At 37.0% G+C, this 20,149-nt stretch overlaps 1 protein-coding gene and 1 long non-coding RNA gene across 2 annotated transcripts in view; one reads left to right on the top strand and one right to left on the bottom strand.

Annotated features, from left to right (window-relative positions):
- The window catches only part of LOC309660153, a 639,313-nt gene that overhangs the window by 232,306 nt on the left and 386,858 nt on the right, over positions 1-20,149 (bottom strand). The window lies entirely within an intron of this gene.
- EPHA6 (EPH receptor A6) overlaps positions 1-20,149 on the top strand; it is an 870,129-nt gene that overhangs the window by 566,896 nt on the left and 283,084 nt on the right. The window contains exons 7-8 of the mRNA XM_082460667.1: positions 1,452-1,499; positions 1,890-2,055. Coding sequence (XP_082316793.1) covers positions 1,452-1,499; positions 1,890-2,055 — 214 coding nt within the window. The remainder of the gene's footprint in view (positions 1-1,451; positions 1,500-1,889; positions 2,056-20,149) is intronic.

The following is a 20,149-nucleotide window of genomic DNA, read 5'->3' as shown; positions in this document are numbered from 1 at the left end:
ATGAGAATAGTGGAGAATTAACTCAAGGGCCTGGTAGCCTAATTTGACCTATGAATTTAGAAGAGTTGTTCATACAAAAATATTTTTTTCAGATACCGTACTAGAACACCATTATAAAGTTATTGAACAATAACACTATACAAAAACAGTATTGACTTTAATGTGTTCCCACTACCAGCATATTGTGGACAGTCTCTTAAAGGCACAAGTAAATTGTTCTGAGGTGGTGGACAAGACAGCCCACTTAAAAGACCCTGAATGACGAGGGCATTCAGTCAGTTGTGGTTCCTGTTAGTGAGAAGAGGTAGTTTGGCAGTTAACCACGGGTGACTGGGAACCAAGCCTCCAGTCCTGCCTGATTTCTCAGGTGTGCTGTCTTTCATACTGTGCTGTGTCTTTGATGCTCCCTCACAGGCAGACTGTTTTAAAATCTACTTCACGGGGAGGGGGAAGAGTAAGCCGGGAAGAAGTGAGAGAGCGGTATGGACATATATACGCTACCAAATGTAAAATAGATAGCTAGTGGGAAGCAGCCGCATAGCACAGGGAGATCAGCTCAGTGCTTTGTGACCACCTAGAGGGGTGGGATAGGGAGGGTGGGAGGGAGACGCAAGAGGGAGGAGATATGGGAATATATGTATATGTATAGCTGATTCACTTTGTTATAAAGCAGAAACTAACACACCATTGTAAAGTAATTATACTCCAATAAAGATGTTAAAAAATAAATAAATAAAAAATAAAAATAAAAACAGGAGAACCGGACAAAGGCCTCATGGTGCGACACAAGCCCAGGGTCTTCTGGCTGCATTAAATGAGGGCAAGAAGTCAACACAGTTGAAACACCTACTCGCAGAGGGTTCTTTGAAAAAAAGAAGTATGTACTTTTTTTTTTTTTTTTTTGTATTTCAGAAAAAAATTATTGGAGTGTAGTTGATTTACAATGTGTGTTAGTTTCAGGTGTACAGCAAAGTGATTCCGTTATACATATATTCATTCTTTTCTAGATTTTTTTTCTCATAAAGGTTATCACAGAATATTGAGTAGAGTTCCCTGTGCTGTATAGTAGGTCCTTGTTAGTTATCTATCATATACAGTAGTGCATGTATGTTAATCCCAAACTCCTGATTTATCCCTCTCCCCCGCCCCACCTTTTCCCTTTGGTAACCATAAATTTGTTTTCGATTAAAAAAAAAAAATCTAAAAAAAAAAAAAAAATCTACCTCACAATCATTATGTATCTCGTACATCTTTACAAAGTAAACTGTGGTATTTTGCAGAGGAGTCAACTCTCCCTCAAAGGAAAATTTTCATCGTTTTATGTCTTAAGTTGCTTCAACTTCAGTGTTACTACTGGGGAATCACTGAGTTTCAGAACAATGCAGTTGATTCGGGTTAAAAGATTGCAAACTTTAAAAAAACAATTAATTTATTTTTCCTTTCACCCACAGGTCTACCCACGGATAGCGCCGGCATTTTGGCACTACCTGCGGGTAGAAGTGAGTAGCGGGTACTTGAATTCTCCCACCCTTGCTCCTTGCTTGCTGCTGGCGCGGTCTGATCTGATGTGCCCATTTTATTCAAGATGCAGCTGCCATTCTGTGTAAACGTGCTCTCCACGCCACCACCATTCCTTAGAGTCGGGTCAGAAATCCAAATCACCAAAAATACAAGATCATCATCTTTCTTAATAAGTTTCCAAATCAAGACCATATCATATGCATTATAATTGATGAAAAACGAAGCACTAAGTTATGGAAAACCATGCTTGCACCAGTTCTTAATCAGTATTTTTGAGAGAGCAGAATTCCTCAGCTTGACTTTACAGTGTCTCAAGGTAAAGGAAAATAACCCTGCTTCACTCCCCTTCTCTTCTCTTCTGTCTCCAGGAGCACGAGCCGCAGCTCTCCTATTCCTCCACGAGGTCCAAGGCCCCCAGTGCCATCATCACAGGTCTCAAGCCAGCCACTAAGTACATTTTTCATATCCGAGTGAGGACTGCAACAGGGTACAGTGGATACAGTCAGAAGTTTGAGTTTGAAACAGGAGATGAAAGTAAGTTTCACACAAAGATGTAAAACAAGATGTTAATTTAGTGTGGTTCCAATCTGACCTGATAGTTGAAAATCTGATGTCCCAAATTTTGAATAGTCTCATCAAGCAGGATTCTGTTCATGTAAATACTCATACAGTCATTTCAGTTAATGTTTTGGTGCTATCGTTAAATATTTTCATGAAGTGCCTTGCTCTACCACAGTTGTAATGTGGCCTAAATCTGTCTCTTTATGCAGAATTCATCACTCAGGCCACAACACAGAGAGTCTCACTGGGTGGTGTTAGCCTAATTGTCCGCCAGTCTTGGCATCATAATGTGATACTAATGAATACTTGGAAGAGAGTAAAGCCATGAGCAAATGATTTTAGCAGTTAGTTCAAAATTGTGCAGCTTTGGCTTGTTATATTAGATCAATAAAAACAGTGGTCAGGAGACAAACTCCACTGACATGCACATTATAAGTTTAAATATTAGATGCATGGGCTTGATTAGAAACTCAAATTAATTTCATAGCGTCAAGGTATTGAAAACCAAAATGGGAGATGAGGGGAGTGAGGTGTTCCAAAGTCATGTAACATAGCATTAAATGTCATGTTCATTCTAAACCCAGCCCTACCATTGAATTATTTTTTCAATTTTAGAAATCCATCACATTGCTATCTTTGTAAGGATGATATAGTTGGCTTTTGCTATGTACTTTGATGGAAAAATATCTAAATACCTAATTATAATAAAATTCTGTTCCCATCACTGTTAAAATACCCATATTTGCATAAGAATTCAAGAATAGCAACTTTATTCTAAATATTATTTATGAATAACAATAATAATATCTACCATTTATTGAGCCTGTTCTTATAGGTACCAAAAATGATGTGCAGTATTTTACATGTGTTGTCTCTTTTAAACGTTTCAACATCCAATGAGACCAGTATTATTTTCCTAATGTTACTTATGAGAAATCAGAAGCCTAGGGAAATTGAGCAACTTGTCAGATTCATGCAGCTGGTAAGAAAGCTAAGCTAAAATTTGAAACTAAGGGCTATCTCCTTCCAAGGCCCGTACTCTACCATCCTGCCAAGTCCTTCCATTGGAATTATAAAATGCTAATGGTAAGACCACTGATTAAGCCACAATTCCCCCAGTTTATCACTCCCTGAAAGTGAAGCTATGTGAGTTTCTAACTATATGACAGAAGGAGTGTTTTGTTGTTGTTTTTACATTAATGAACAACGTTGATCCGTAAGAACTTTTTCATTACAACTATATCTAACTAAAAAGTGGAAAAGCACCGACATATTTAATTAAGAAGGAATACAGCTTAGGGAGGGAAAGTAAACTAATGAATAAAAAGAATACTTATAACCTGGGTGTTTAATATCTGTGATAGTCATTTCTAATCCCACTGAAGACTATTGACGTTTCAAGCTAGAGATGAAATTATTGGGAGTGTAGTTACCACAAAACAAAACTCCATAATCAAAAGCAATATAAAATATTCAAAAAGTGTCCCTGCTATGTCCTATTGACTGCTTTCTTCCCTGCCCACATGTCAAGACTTAATCTAGGTGCAAAGCCAAGGACACAATTCAAGGAAAGTTTGGTCCAGGGAAGAGTCACATCATTGTCTTGTCCAGGGTGTGTTATTGCATCTTATTTCACAGATGAAGAAATTCACCTAACTTTTTAAAAGTATGACATTTTTGAGTATTATATCATCAAGTCAGAAATGTACTCTCAAACTCATAGGTCTAAATCTAGATAATTCATTTATGTTTGTCTGGGACTTTTAGACAAAGCAATCTAGTCTAATAAGAAAACGTAAGTTCTGATCTAAATATTAAAAATTGTATTTGGTTTTAACTCTAAATTTCAACTTATTGTACTTTCAGGACTAGAATTCTTTCAGACGTTATGTAAAAGTGAAGTACTTTGAAACTCCTTAGCAGAAAGGTCCCATACTTACCATGACCCAGTATAACATTGATTCATTCAATGAAAAATATATAGGACAGTTAACATGTGCCATACTCTGCGTGAGTCTCTGGGGATAAAAAAGTAATAAGACCTGCAACCTCTGCCTTCACATAATTTATAGTCTAGATTTGTGGGAGGAAAATGAAAGTTTCAATTAAAAAATACAAGGTTGAATGACATGTACTACCAGACAGATATGCAAAGAGTGCTATGAGAGCATAGAGAAGCTGCCCTAATTCAGCATGAATAGATCATGAAAGTCTGGAGGATGAGAAGCCGTGGCTCATTCCTTAAAGAAGGGTGATAAAGGAATAGCAAAAGCACTGAGACCTGAGGCAGCATGAAAAATTTAAAGAAGAGCCAACTATGTGGTGTGACTACAGTGAGGAGACATGAAAAATAAAATGGTGGGAGCTAAAAGCAGAGAATTAGACAGGGGCCAAGAACAAGACGAAGTTGCTCTTTGGGCCATGTTAAGCTTATTGGGCTTTATGAAGATATTGAAGATTCATGGGAGGATTTTAATTAGGGAGTAACATGACCAGTAACATGTGCAAGGCTGTCTGCTGAGCAGTTTACACAAATTATCTTTTTAATTCTGCTAAGATTATAACTCCATTTAGAAACTTAAGTAGCTTTACCAAAATCTGATAACCAATGAGTGGAGGTGCAGGATTAGAACCCTAGAAGCACCTGACAGCAGCAGCAGACAGCAAAAACCATATTCTGAATTACTGATTTATAAATGTCATGAAAGTGACTTTTATAACACCCTTGAAGAGACAACAGCGTTTGAGAAGAGTCTGAAAAATATGTTTGTGTAAACCTGGAGTTTGGGTGCATAGAGTGGCTCCCAAGTCAATTTACAGCCTGAGGAAAAATCATTTAAAGCATCAGTTTTTATCTGGTTAGCTTTAAATTGCATTTTCAAAGCATGCTGTTTATATCCAGAAGAGAATTTCAATGAATAATGTCATAGTAAGATATGCGTAGGTTTACTATAAATTCAGGAATATAATGATATGAATCCAAACTGACAGCATCAGTCTTTTTCTCTACATACCCTCCTAGCGCATCTTTAAATTTTTATAGCTTTTGTTTTTCAAGTACTGTCTGAACTATTGTAATGTCAACTTTCTTATTAAGGTCTCTCTTGTGTATTGTTTAATTAACTGACTTTATAATGCATAGAGATGGGGTGTGAAGTGGGGAGGTGAAATTAGGTACTCTCTCATTTGATGGTCTGGTTCAATTTTTTTAAAACAAGCAAAACAAAGTAGTTTACAATGTCATTCCCTTTAGCCATACCTATTTTACTTTGTTCAACTTTTAGTTTGCTAACAACCAATGAGACAATAATATAAAATATGAAACAATTCTTTTTCAAAATTATAATGTTCTTAACTGATTACTTGTACTCTACAAACATAGTGGCTTCTTTTATTTTTTAACATCTTTACTAGAGTATAATTGCTTTACAACGTTGTGTTACTTACTGCTGTATAACAAAGTGAATCAGCTATATATATGCATATGCCCCCATATCCCCTCCCTCTTGCGCAGCTCTCCCACCCTCCCTAGCCCACCCCTCTAGGTCATCACAAAGCACTGAGCTGATCTCCCTGTGCTATGCAGCTGCTTCCCACTAGCTATCTATTTTACATTTGGTAGTGTATATATGTCAGTGCTACTCTCTCACTTCGTCCCAGCTTACCTTTCCCCCTCCCCGGTCCTCAAGTCCATTCTCTATGTCTGCGTCTTTATTCCTGTCCTGCCCCTAGGTTCATCAGAACCATTTTTTTTTAGATTCCATATATATGTGTTAGCACACAGTATTTGTTTTTTTCTTTCTGACTTTCTTCACTCTGTAAGGTGAAGTAAGATGGACGCTAGGTCCATCCACCTCACTACAAATAACTCAATTTCATTTCTTTTTATGGTTGAGTAATATTCCATTGTGTATATGTGCCACATCTTCCTTATCCATTCATCTGTTGATGGACATTCAGGTTGCTTCCATGTCCCGGCTATTGTAAATAGTGCTTCAGTGAACATTGTGGTACATGATTCTTTTTGAATTATGTTTTTCTCAGGGTATATGCCCAGTAGTGGGATTGCTGGGTCATATGGTAGTGCTATGTTTAGTTTTTTAAGGAACCTCCATACTGTTCTCCATAGTGGCTGTATCAATTTACATTCCCACCAATGGTGCAAGAGGGTTCCCTTTTCCACACCTTCTCCAGCATTTATTGTTTGTAGATTTTTTGATGATGGCCATTCTGACCGGTGTGAGATGATATCTCATTGTAGTTTTGATTTGCATTTCTCTAATGATTAGTGATATTGAGCATCCTTTCATGTGTTTGTTGGCAATCTGTATGTCTTCTTTGGAGAATTGTCTGTTTAGTTCTTCCGCCCATTTTTGTATTGGGTTGTTTGTTTTTTTTTGATATTGAGCTGCATGAGCTGCTTGTATATTTTGGAGATTAATCCTTTATCAGTTGCTTCATTTGCAAATATTTTCTCCCATTCTGAGGAGCTATCACCGTGACTCCTCTTGCTCTTTTTTTAGACCAGAGGTTGGATTTTTTTCCAGAGTCAGAATACGCTAGTGGAAACCGGCCAGCAAGTTTAAAGAGTACAAACTATGACTGTTAGCACTAAATAAGGAGCCTACTTGAACTATAGCTATTGGGATCCTCTTTTCCTAAGTCTATAGAACAACCTCATTCCCTATGTTATGTAGAAAGAGAGAGAGAGAACAAGGGAGAGAGAATTGACTGATAGATCTATAGATAAGTAGGTAGAAAGTCACAAAACACTTTCTTTTTGTGTTTCAATAAGGACATTTCATATGTCTGCTAATCTCTCTTAGGACTAATAGTGTATAGCTAAATATTATGTTCACTAACAGCATTTATTGAACTGCTGTTGTGTACAGGTCTGTTTATTAGGTACTGTAATTGATCCCCCCATCTTTTTGGAATAGATTTAACAAAATTACAATAAGCTACAGAATCAGTAGTAAGAAGGTAAGAATATATAAATATTCCATGTGGATCTTCTCGAAAGATAGGTGAACAATAGATAGGTGTTAGTCAGAAGCTCTCAAATATAAGAATTTTCTCAAAATTAATATAAAATCCATATTATGCCCCAAAGTATCAAACACACCCACACGCACGCACACACACTGGCGTGCGCAAACACATACACACCGTCAAGTACAGGCCTTTTTGGCTTATATGGATGAAACAACAGAAAATTTTATCTGCCTCATATTTGTTTTTTTTTTCTGAGCTTATTTTCTGGAGAAAATGTGCTTCTTTTCAACGAAGAAAAAGATGAGAATTAAAATTGAAAAGTTATCTACATAACCAATAATGTTGTCCATATCCTTACAAATTGCTTGAAAAACCATATTTGATGCAATTTTAACAATCATCTGTTAAAATTACACGTACATTGTTAAAAAGAAATAATTTAATGATAAGGCAGTCAAACATTTGTTTTTATTTAAAACACAACCAAGATTTATCTAATATTCAAATGTAATTTAGAGAAACAAAAAATACTTTTATGGGTTCATTTTTTAAACCAAAATAAAATATATCCTTCTAGATTGCAGTCAACTTAAACATTTTACTTATATACTGTAAAACAGCTTGTGAAGCTATCAAAAGGTAGGAGAATCCATAGCTTAAAGCCAATTTTTGAAAGAAAACTGGAATCTTACATGTAATTTACCTCTTCCATTGTCTTAATGGTTATCCAAATGATCCAGGAGAGTTAATACACAGCCAACATATAAGCAATGCATTCCTTTTCCCTGACAAGATTAATTACTCCTTAAATTTTAATAATATGTAAATTTAGGTTTTTACCTGTAAGCTACATGAAGCACTTCTGTAGCACCAAAGCCATATCTGTCAACATTTTAAAATATACCATTATTTACCAAAAGTAGTAATGATGGACTAGATTTATATCACTTAAATAACCACATAAAAGTCATTATGATCAACATTAACTAACCAAAGTATAAATTACTAAATCATGGAGAGTGTTTCAAATAGAATCTTATGCCATGTCTTACACATTTATACAAAAAGTGTTATGTTGATACAAATGAATAAATTTAATCGCTTAGTTATTTCAAAAACACCCATAAAATTTAGCTATTTTTAGTATGGTTTCATAGTTAAGCAATTTGATAAGTTTTAACAATTTATGGATGGAAATGATCCTGAAAATTAAGGTACAAAATCGTGTCTCTGATTTCTTCTTCCTTAGTCTATTTTTCATGCCCTCATTTGACTAATTTTTCTATACTCAACTTTCTACACTTTAAAACTCCAAATCGTTGGGTATTTTCTACTGAATAAAATGTGAGTTTCTCAACAAATATTCAAGTCTTCCTCCAGTCTAATCCAAATTGACATCGTTTCTGTTCTATCTCCCTCTAGTTAACATATACCCTGGGAAAATGTATAAATGCTTCATGCATGAAATTTTCTGAATCTTTGTCATATCTAAGCTGTGTCTGTGACTTCCAACTGGAATATTCAGAAACCTATCACATTACAAATGGTCAGTCCGGCTCACATGCTACACCTCCTGAAGTGTTTTTGATCAATCCAGTGAGAAGTAATCACTCTTTCCTCAGACTTTCTGTAATATTTTATTGTGTGGGGGCTTACTTCTTTACTAAGTTGCTAGCACTTTGAGGTCAAGAACTGTCACCTGTGTATCTTTGTGTCTCATAAAATGTCTTATACATAGTTTCCAATACACATTTAATTAAATAAATGAAGAATGTGTAATTTCAAAATATGGAAGAATAGCATATTGCCTACCATTCAAAAAAGAAAGAATCAAATATTTTATTTGCCACAGGTAAGCAATATTGCTTGCTATATTTTGGGTAACAAGCTGTAACTGATTTGAGTCATGTAGAAACATGATATATGCAATTTTAATTACAAATTAATTGTTAATTCTAAAATTTGGGGGTATTTGAGGTAGAGTAAAATGACTTTTTTGTTGTTAAATAGATATCCCTCCTTACACACCTTTTTTTAAAAAATCTCTATTATGTTTGATCCAGTCTATTGGTTGAAACCCAATCTGTACTGCTTTAATTACCAAGGATGAAATTAGCTACATCATTATTAACAGCAGCCAGAAATTTGGGGATGATTATTAATGGTGAAGCATGAAGCAGAAAGAGGGCCAGCTGACCCTGGTGGAGTAATAAAAAAGTTAATTAATCAAGAAGGAGGCAGATTTCATATTTATGAGTCTACCCAGAGGAAGATGAATTCCAGTATGTAAGACTTTAATTTGAAATAATCTTCAATCAATAGCACACTTTCAATGTTGGCAGCCATAGCTATCTAAACAGAAACATCAGTAGGAAAGAAAAATTTTCTAGCAGTTAGGTTGTCTGAATATAAATTGGCCTACCTTATTATACAATGAAGACCTCTTGTAAGACTTTTTGCTGAAGCTAGCTGGATGCTTATTCAGCATGTCATAAAGGAAATCCCTGCTTTGGTTAGGAGGTTGTGATAGAAGTTTAATGTAACTTCTAACGTTGATATTTTATAACAACAGATAATATTTAGTGAATTCTAATTATGCTTCAAGCACTATTTAATTCTTTATGGCTACTAATATACTTACAACCTTTGAAGGGGGTGCTATTATCATGCCTATTTTATGGATTAGAAAACAAACACAAAGACATTTAGTAACTTACCAGGTAGGTCCCCACAGCTAGTAAGTGTTAAAATGGGGGTATTATGGCATTAGACCCTTTTCATGCTCAGAACCAGGACTGAGTTCCCTTTCTACCCATTCAGTGTTTTCACTTTTCTTATTCAGGTTGGTCATTACTTCTAATTTTCTACATGATTATTTCTTATTCTTACCTCCAATTCTCCACTCTTCCTTAACTAATTATATTCCTCCTTAGAATAAAATGTGTTTGATTTTCAGAAAACTATAATTATTTACAAATCATCATGCATCAAGTTCAGAGGGTTATATGTGTTTTAATGTAGATTTACGGATTAATGCACACATGGTACACCTAGTATACCATTCTAAAGGGGCAAAATAATGCAGTTAGTCTGATTACCTTAAATGTGCTGGGACTTGATGAAAAGTAACTATTTGCGTAGAAAATGGAAGTCTCCTTTTAAGAAGACTGCATTGACAAAATTATTTTGCGTCAGTTTTACATGGATCCAATAAAGATTTTAAACGATGGGAACCGGGCTTATGTACCATAAGACAGATTGAAGACCTTAATATGAAAAATATTAAAGATTATAACTTTGCTAAATGGGCTGGAAAGAAAATCATTCACTATTAACAGGTACTTGGAAGTTGTAAAATGTGTATATCAATGTGTAGTGTTACAATTTGGATCATATTTAAAAGGGAACTAACAAACAGCAGTGGATCTATTTCTTAAAACAGAATATAGTTTTATTTTAAGCCAATAACCTGCAGCAGCATACAGAAAAATATGATTTCTTTGGGATATAAGCCATCATCCCTTGACTAGAATTTTTTTTTGAGATCAGGAGCCATTTCTTATTCATTTTTGTACTTCATGTATTGCTTTGCATGTGCCTGACAAATAGAAAAAAAACCAAAGATAAATAATATATGTTCTCTGTCTTCAAGAAGCTCACCACTAACCTCACTAGAGGCTCTTGTAACAGAGTTCCTTATTTATGTCATTCCCAAAGTCTAATTTTAATTTGACTTGATTTGAGATGAGATGGATTGTTTCTATCAGCCATCATATAAATTGCCTGAATTTCTCTGTCAAGCTATTTGACTTTACAACCTTGAATTCTTTAACAGAGCAAAAAATGTTCTTAAGACATTTTAAATTGCTCCAAATTTAGTGAAAAATATATTCTCTATGTAATACTTGAAGATTTAGAGCCATTCTTTAGACTACACAAATCAGCTTTATTGACTTCTATTGTAAAGTGGCTTTTTAATGTCATATTTTAGTTGTTAGAAAAGCATAAAGGGCAAAGCAAAGATAAACCTAATCTCTTTATATAACCCTATGGAACCTATCTGGAACTGCTGGTATGATTCTTAATTATGGTTGACCTCTCACCCTTATCTGTTGCATGATCGTGTACTATTCTCAGGACAGGGTTGGGAGTATTGTGATGTTCAGTCGTTGCTTCTAGAATGCATTAGGGTAGTTCCAGCTAGCTGTAGGGTGATGCCCAGTGGCAATACATAGATGTGGTTCATACAGGCAAAGGGTAGAAACACATGATGCTGGGATGAAAGTGTCCTTTAGAAGCCATGGACCGCAAGGATGACACAGCACAGGGCCTTGGTTCCTTTCATAGCTTTATTTCCTATTTCCAGATTGAATTCTATCCACCTGGTAATCCAGCATTTTCAGAGCTGAAAAAATTTGAGAGTTGAAAGAAAGAGTTGTCAAAATGTCCAAGTCAGGTGAAAAGTACTTTATGGAAAGTACATAAATACTAAATACTATCTTCCGATGTCAAAACATAAAGACATAACATAGTTTGAATTGTACTTGCCATGGTACCAGTATGCAGTAAAAATAATTTTAAATTATCTAACGTAACATTTTTTAAATGTGTATTAACCCAATGCAAGGCATCTATCTGCTTTTGCCTTCGTCTCACTGTGAAGTCCCAATACTGAATGGACAGATGTTTATGAAATAAACCCAGCCAGCTCTACCAAGGCCTGTGTGAAGAATCAAGAAGCAGCTTAAGTATTTGCGTTACACTTTACTTTTTCAAGGGAAACAGTAGTTCAGTGAATTTAAATTGAGTAATAAGAATTCTTGGCAAAATAATAGTAGGAGCCATTTAAAAGATTTAGCTGTGTGTGCACAAACCTGAGCAAGACATGCGTGAGCGCATTACCGACTATGCAACAGCCAAAGAAGCAGAGTGCGGCAACCTTGCTGCTAGTTATAAAACAGCTGACTTACAACAAACTGAATCCATATTCTCTTAAGCTTTTGGAAAACTGAGCATCCTTTAAAAAATGCTCTTGCACTGTAGGTATTTTTTTAATTAAATAGTTCTATATGCTGTATACAAAACAGAAGAGTACACTAAATGATTTTTTTCAACAATCAGTTTCAGCATTTCTGTAAACAATAAACATTGCAATATGACTTAATGAAGTTAGCATACATATGTATATTTATATATACATATATATGTGTATACCTATACATATATACATATACTTATATTCATATATTATATATGAATATATAATATACATATATTATGCATTTTTACACACTTCCTATTCTCATTCTGAGATGAAGGAATGAAATTGGCAATGTTTTCAATAGTGTTGCATAAGCTGTTATCCTTGGAAGTAAAAGGGTTTATTTCTAAATCTGATGCAAAGTTTGTTCCAAATTTGACATGATGAGAAAGAAAGTGAAGGGCACTTGAAAGGAAGCAGCAAAAGCTAAAGCAAGCAGAAGAATGTTCAGTTGTTCGATTTATTTCCTCACTCCTTCACTCAATCAAAAAATATTAATGAGGGCCAGATATAAAGGCAGGCACTGGGGATTCAAAGATGAAAAGAATAAACTTGTTCTTGACTTTCACAAAAGTTAGTTGAGAAGTTCAGATAATTACACAAGATTACAATACAGGGTTACATGCGATGCTTCGAGGGGCACAAGGAGAAAAACCCAAACGAACGTGTCAAGGAAAGCTTCCAAAAATAAATAATGTCTTGAAGGAGAGTTTAAAGTTAAATAACACTTGGCTGTGAAAATGATGGGGATGGAGGGTGGGATAAGAGAGTTGGGGAGTCTCTCGTGTGTGCAGGTAGAGATGAAAGAGTATGGAACTTTCTAATAACTGAAAGAATTTCAATATGCCTAGGACTGTGGTTCTCAAAATGTGAACCCTGCACCAGAAGCATCCAGCAACACCTGGGAACATGTTAGAAATGCAAATTTTCAGACCCCACCTCAGACTTACTGAATCAGAAACTCTGGGGTCTAGGGGTGGGACCCAGCATTCTGTTTTAACAAGCACTCCAAGTAATTCTGATGCACACTCTAATTAGAGAGCCAGCAGTTTCATCAGAGGGTACAAGGATAGGGGTAAGGAATGATGGGGGTGATGATCTTGGTACAGGAAATACAGGCTAAGGGGCTGGATTCATAGGCAGGGCCCATACCATGCCATCCCTTACCTTGCTACTGAAGCTAAAACCTTCCTGAGTTTTTATTTTTCTTCCAGTTATTTGTAGTTTTGGAGACAGGCAAGGCAGTCAGAGCAAGCTTTCCATAATGGACTTTCCTGGAACCATTGCTAACACATCTAATTATTTCCTCACCTTCATTTTATCCACACTAAAAATAAATCCTTCCAAATATCTTTTTCATTGTCACGCCTATAGCTGTCATAGCTTCCAAATTCCCCAGAGTCTATTTTAGGCTTAAGAATTCACCTACAGAAGGCGCTGGAACCCTGGGAATTATCAATTTAAATTCTAACACATGCTTGCTCTCTGCCAGCGTGTAAGCTTGCATATTTCTCCTTGACAGTTCATATTTGGTCTCTGGACTTTCAAGACACAGTGAGTTATGACCTGCTCACCAGAGCCTCCTGAGAAAACTGGAGCTGAGTCACCCCATGCCAAACCTTCAGCGAAAATTGGTCAGTCCTAGATATTGAAGAAGTCGTGGAAATTAAGTTATCTGGGAAACTTCATGAATCTAGATAGCATAGAGGTAAAGGTGATATGTTAGCAAAGCAAAGTTAGACGCCAAGACTAATGTGCCACACAAATGTGTCACTGACTCGTCCCAGGCTAGGTTACTTGGTTGTTTGTTCTAACTGGTAAAGGAAAATGATACATTCAGGTAGGCAACACAGGACTTGGTATCTTGGCTTATGAGGATTTCTCCACTCCAGACCAGTCTGGATCAGCATCTAAGCTCTGCTACTCCCTAGGTATTAGTACCTAAGGAGGGCAATTTAGTCTGTTTCAGCTTCAGTTTTCTCATCAGGAAACTAGAAATGTATTCATTTGTTTGTACACTGATTCAGTCAACAAATATCTGTGAGAACCCATTCTGTATTCTTTACTAAGTACTATTCTACATGCTAGGGATACAACAGAAACAGACCGAGATCCCTGCTGTTCCACAGCTTACGTTCTAGAGAGGAGAGAGACAATAAACAGGCAATAAGTAAGATAATTAGAATGTCAGGTGATGCAGAGCTAAGGTGTGTTGCCTCCATCTCCCCTTCGGGACCCAGGCATTTATTCCTTCAGTTCATGGGAGCACTGCTTGCTGAAGACTCACAGCTGAATTCCTTTCCCAACATTGCCTCTGTCCAAAAGAGGCTGCATGCCCCAGAGACATCTCCTCTCCCCAGGGGCAGTCAGAATTCAAGACTGGTCAATGAGAGGCACAAAGATTAGTCCCATCACTTCAATTCAGGACAACTCTGAAGGGCCAAGTCAGCTCCAGAACTCCCTGAGGTCGGCTGAGGTCTTTGTAGCCACCGTATCGCAGTTCAGCTGCTCCATTTTCCCATTCCTGCTTCCCTCACTGCCCCATGTGTCCGTACTGAGGTCACTCTTCAGTAAACCTATAGCATGCAGAGCCCCCCTGCAGAGTCTGCATCCCAGGAAACTCCATCTAAGACAGATGATGAGAAGTGCTCTGAAGGAAAGTAAAGCTGAGGGGAGGTTAGGGAGTGCCTCCCTCCTCCTGTGGTCATGAAATGCTAACTCTCACTGTAATCCTAATTTTGGGGACTTCCCTGGTGGCTCAGTGGTTAAGAATCCACCTGCCAGTGCAGGGGACATGAGTTCCATCCCTGGTCTGGGAAGATCCCACATGCCGCAGCGCAAATAAACCCGTGCGCCACAACTGCTGAGCCCGTGAGCCACCACTACTGAAGCCCGCGCGCCTAGAGCCCGTGCTCCGCAACAAGAGAAGCCACCACAATGAGAAGCCCGCGCACCGAAACGAAGAGTAGCCCCCGCTCGCCGCAACTAGAGTGAGCCCGTGCGCAGCAACGAAGACCCAACGCAGCCATAAATAAATAAATAAATAAATAAAATTTATAATCCTTGGGCCTTGCCTTTGGTCTTGAAGAAGAGGAAAGATATAAAGAACAAGCATAAAGGAAAGCATAAAGAACAAGGAAATTTTTTATGTTAGCAACTGATTTGTGCAATTCAATTTGGCAGATATTTCACAAATAGACAACTAAAGAAGCAGTAAAGAAGAATTTTGGTTAAACGCTTAAGCTTTTCCCCACACTCACTGCTGAGGGCCCAGGTTCAACCCCTGGTCAGGGAACTAAAGTTCCACAAGCCACGGGGCATGGCCAAGAATTTTTTTAAATTTTTTAAATTAATCAATTTTTAAAAAGAGCTCAAGCTTTGTATTGAACCCTGGACTTAGATCTTTATCACCTTCTAGATATCAGACCTTGGGCAAGTCAGTTAACCTCCCTGTGCCTCAGTTTCTACATCTGGAAAATGGAGAGAATACCACCCACTTTCTAGTGTTGTTCTGAGTATGCAGTGACTCAGTGTGTGTAAAGTACTTAGCAGACTATCCAGCACTCATGTGGTTAGAGCTCAGTAAGTATTGGTTATTAATACTGATTTTATTGGTATTAATTTTCAATTCTAACATTCCATTCTAGCAAATTCAAAACTGTATTTAAAAAACAAAACAAGGACTTCCCTGGTGGTCCAGTGGTTAAGACTCCACACTTCCACTGCAGGGGGAGCATGGGTTCGATCCCTGGTCAGGGAAGTTCCACGTGCCACACAGTGCGGCCAAAAAAAAAAAAAAAATTTAATTAATTCAAAGAACAAAACAAAACATTATTCTTTATTATCTTCTTGCATGTAGACATTTTACAATGGCAATCAAGTCATTCTCTGATTTCTCCCTCTGACATTTATTTTTCATGCCCGTTAGCTAACCCTTGAGACTAGTTGGCTAGTCTTAGTGTTAGCTTTTGTTTAACTTTTATAGGTGACATATAAGCATGAGTGAGATTCCCCAAGATGAGCTGACCTTCCAGGGGTTACGCACTGAAGAACTGGATTCAGCCAAGGAAGCTCCACACTTGAACTTGTGAGATACCAGATCTTAGCCAGCATAGGAGGCAAGTCAGGAAGCCTCCATCAGTTCCATTCCAACAACATTATCTTGTGGACCCAGAACCACTGTCTCTCCTGTTCCAATGGTAATCAAATTATCTATGGGTTGGGCCATCTTTCTTTTAAATACTTAAATTACAAAAAGTCTTAATGCCAGCAGACAGTATAGCATAATGGTTAGGAGGTCAAACTCTAGAACTAGACTATCTGTATTTAAACCTGGTTCTGCCACTTCTATCTGCATAACCATGGGCAGGTTACTTAACTTCTCTGTACCTTAGTTTCTCCAATTATAAAGTGAAGCTAATAATACTACTGTCTCATATGATTGTTTTGAAGATTAAATAGGTTGATACATGTGAAGTGTCTAGAACTGTGGATTACATACATAAGCACTTTAAAAGTGTTAGTTATTATAATAATTACTACCCTTCGTCTGAGGGGGACTCCTTCACTGAGTCCAATATGAATTTTTGAATGAGCCTGTGCTGTGACTCAGCTGCCACTCATCTCCAAAAAAAAAAAGAAAGAAAAAAATTAAGAAGGAATAAAAAGAATGTAATTCTGGCAAGAAACCTCCCTTAGGTTACCCTCTGTGGAATCCTCTTCCGTTTTCAAGTATAAATGACATGATTTATGTACCCATAGCCACCTGCCCCACTATACATTTTTAAAATTAAATAAATAACTGAACAACTGATTTCGTGGCAAAAGAATAAGCAACCCACAGAAAATCACATTTATCTATATGTTGAAAACTATATTTTGACTCAGAATGGGTATTAGTTATGCTATTACTTTTATAAGTAATAGGCATAGAATATCCTATTTGAGGAAGGATTTTACTTTTTCAAATTATGGAATAGATGCCGGTTTGAGAATTTTTGAACTTTTATAAAATCACATTTTTACTTGCATAATGACTGGAAAGAGGGATACTCCATTCTTTTCCAAATAAACCTGTGTGTTGCCTGGCAGACAGAGCACCAAGTGGAAACATACCAAGGCGCCTTAGGGTTATCTAATTGCCCTTAGCACACATTCTTTCTTCTGTCATGTTCTGTACTGCAACTCAAAATGCCTTTTGAATCCTTCTAAATTGTTGACAGCTAATTTCTGTCCATTAGAGACCCACTTCTCACTGTTTATATTTATCCGTCTTAGGAGCCGCATCTTTTTATAGCTAGCTAGCTGTATTTTTGTCATTTTCCCTCTCTCTTCTTGCTTAACTGTCCACTGTGCTGATAGATTTCAAATTGTATTAAACATAAACATGCAGTTAAGATACCCAATTAACACTCATGGTGATTTTCTTTTAAGTTATGTACCTTTACAATTGCTATTTGCTTGAATTCAGCAATAGTTTTATGGATTATAAAAGTACATCATTCATGATTAGACTCTACCCTACCCTTGAGATTATTAATAGAAGCAGGCAATATAAATTTAACAGGTTTTTATTTAAAAAACAAACTTCACATGAAACTGTTTCTGTCACCATTTTCCCCAGTGTTCTTACTGCTTAAGATAAATACTTTACTATTTACAGAAAATGAAGGCCACAAGTGAGTAAATAAGAAGTTGATAGGGTAATTCTATCTTTGCATTGATCTGTGACATCCAGAGACCTCTAAGTCCTTAGAACTTGCATACATAAGGAGAGAAGGGGGCATCTTACTTAGTCCATGACTGGGAAGATATTTGAGGGAGTCTAATATGCAACCTTAGCTTCAGACTTCCAATAGCTTATACTGTGGAAATTGGGGGATTAGGACAGGTGAAGAATGCCAAAACTCAGTATGGCAAATAAAAGCAATGAGAAGAATACTTTCTGTCAATCTTCAGAAGAGAAGCGGTATAGAAAAACTCACTTGGGCTTCCCTGGTGGTGCAGTGGTTAAGAATCCGCCTGCCAACGCCAGCGACATGGGTTTGAGCCCTGGTCCGGGAAGATCCCACATGCCGCGGAGCAGCTAAGCCTGTGTGCCACAACTACTGAAGCCTGCGCGCCTAAAGTCCGTGCTCTGCAACAAGAGAAGCCACCGCAATGAGAAACCCGCGCACCACAACGAAGAGTAGCCCCCGCTTGCCGCAACTAGAGAAAGCCTGAGCGCAGCAACGAAGACCCAACGCAGCCAAAAATAAATGCATAAATAATAAATAAATAAAAGAACTAAAAACATTTTTTAAAAAGACTTACATTTAAAAAAAAAAAGAAAAACTCATCTGAGTTTTTATATGTGGACCTCCATTGCCAGGGGGAAAAAGGTAATTAACACATCAATCAGTCAATCTAGTAAGTATATGGAATTTAGAAATTCTTCTCATGTGTTTTAAAGGGGATAGAAGTGACCTCTGTTACACCTTTTGTTAATCATCTAGAATTACTCAATCAAGAATATTGTTTAACAGAACACACCCAAACATATATATAACTATAATCTAAATCATTAGTATCAATTATTAGAGTTAAGAGAGAATTACAGTTATAGTCACATTTCATGTTTTAGGGAGAAAACTGAATGCTTGCTGAATGCTTTTCCCACATATATGCTAACGTATCTAAATTGCCCTTAATTTTTATGGGGATGCTTTCTCGGAAAGCTTGATTAACTAAACAGGATTGTTGATTCTTTTACTTGCAATTCTCTTCTCCCTAAAAACATTCCAGGCAGTTTAAGACACATGTACAAAATGTTTCATAAATTAGAACTAGAAGTAGAAAATTAGATCCATAAAAACAAGAAGGAACAAAGTCTTGTTTTGATAATTATTACTAGAGATGCATGTGTGCACCATCTCTGCCTCTGAGATTTCTGGCAGCAGCCAGAGAATAGAGAAGTGATCACGCTCTTATAATAGGAAGCACAAATACTATAGGAAATATGCATGGAGGGCATTGAGGATAATGGCCTCAAGCAGAGCTTTTTCAACAAATGAAGAAGTTTGTTTCATGTGGTATTTTCTGACCACAACCTTTGATAGAAGACCTGACGGAGGTAAAGTGTCACTGATTGAAGGTGGTTTTTCCATGGTGGTATACCATGAGCTAAGTTAAGGAAAAAGAGATACAAGAATATCCCAGACAGGACTACAGTGGAAACATGGGGAGTAAACCTAGGCTTCAAAAAGGACTGAAACAAAAAATCGGAAAACTCTTGAAATGAAAGCAGCCAGTCTTTTTCTTGTTCTACACAGCCACTCATCTCTGTTTCTCTCTCGAAAGACTATTTTTCCCTGAATCTGTGTTCATTTAGGAAAGGATATCTATCTGCCCCATGACTTGCAAACTCACATTTCTGCTTCATTTCAATCATGGATCAAAATTGCTAAACACTGTGAATCCTAATCCCAAATTCCTGGAAGAGAGACTGTGAGTGGCCCAGTTTGAGTCAGATCTCCATCCCTAATCCAATTCATGTCTGGGAGCCAGAGACAGAGAGAACAATCTTCCAAAGCCCTACCCTGGGGTAGAGGCACTTTTCAGAGACAGGGCTGAACAGATATCCTAAGAGATGCTTACTAAGAATTTTAAGGTTAGTCTTTAATGAGTGCTTAGAATGTGAATTCTCTATTTTTGTATTGAGGGATGGTGCAAGTGCTTTAAAAATAAGATGAAGAAGATGCAGAAATCTTTCTGCTATTAAAGCCAAGATGCCCAACCAATATTTTTGCTCATGCAAAAATAAAATCTCCCCACATTTGCACTGAAACGGGTTGCAGGCAAAGCAAAGATTGTCCTTAGGAAGCAGATTTGGATCTGCTCCCACAATTAAACGTACTCTTGATCGAAGGCCTGGAGTTCCACACCACAGGGTACTGCGGAATAAAAAGATGATTCTGGCCTGGAAAATTTTCAAAGTAAGTGTTCCAAGTCATCAAAAAGAAGCCCAAGGAGGACTGCTCCCATGGAAAAAGT

The sequence above is a fragment of the Balaenoptera physalus genome, assembly GCF_965194825.1.
Source record: "Balaenoptera physalus genome assembly, chromosome: 4".
Lineage (NCBI taxonomy): Eukaryota > Metazoa > Chordata > Mammalia > Artiodactyla > Balaenopteridae > Balaenoptera > Balaenoptera physalus.
This window is presented reverse-complemented; position numbering and strand designations above follow the sequence as displayed.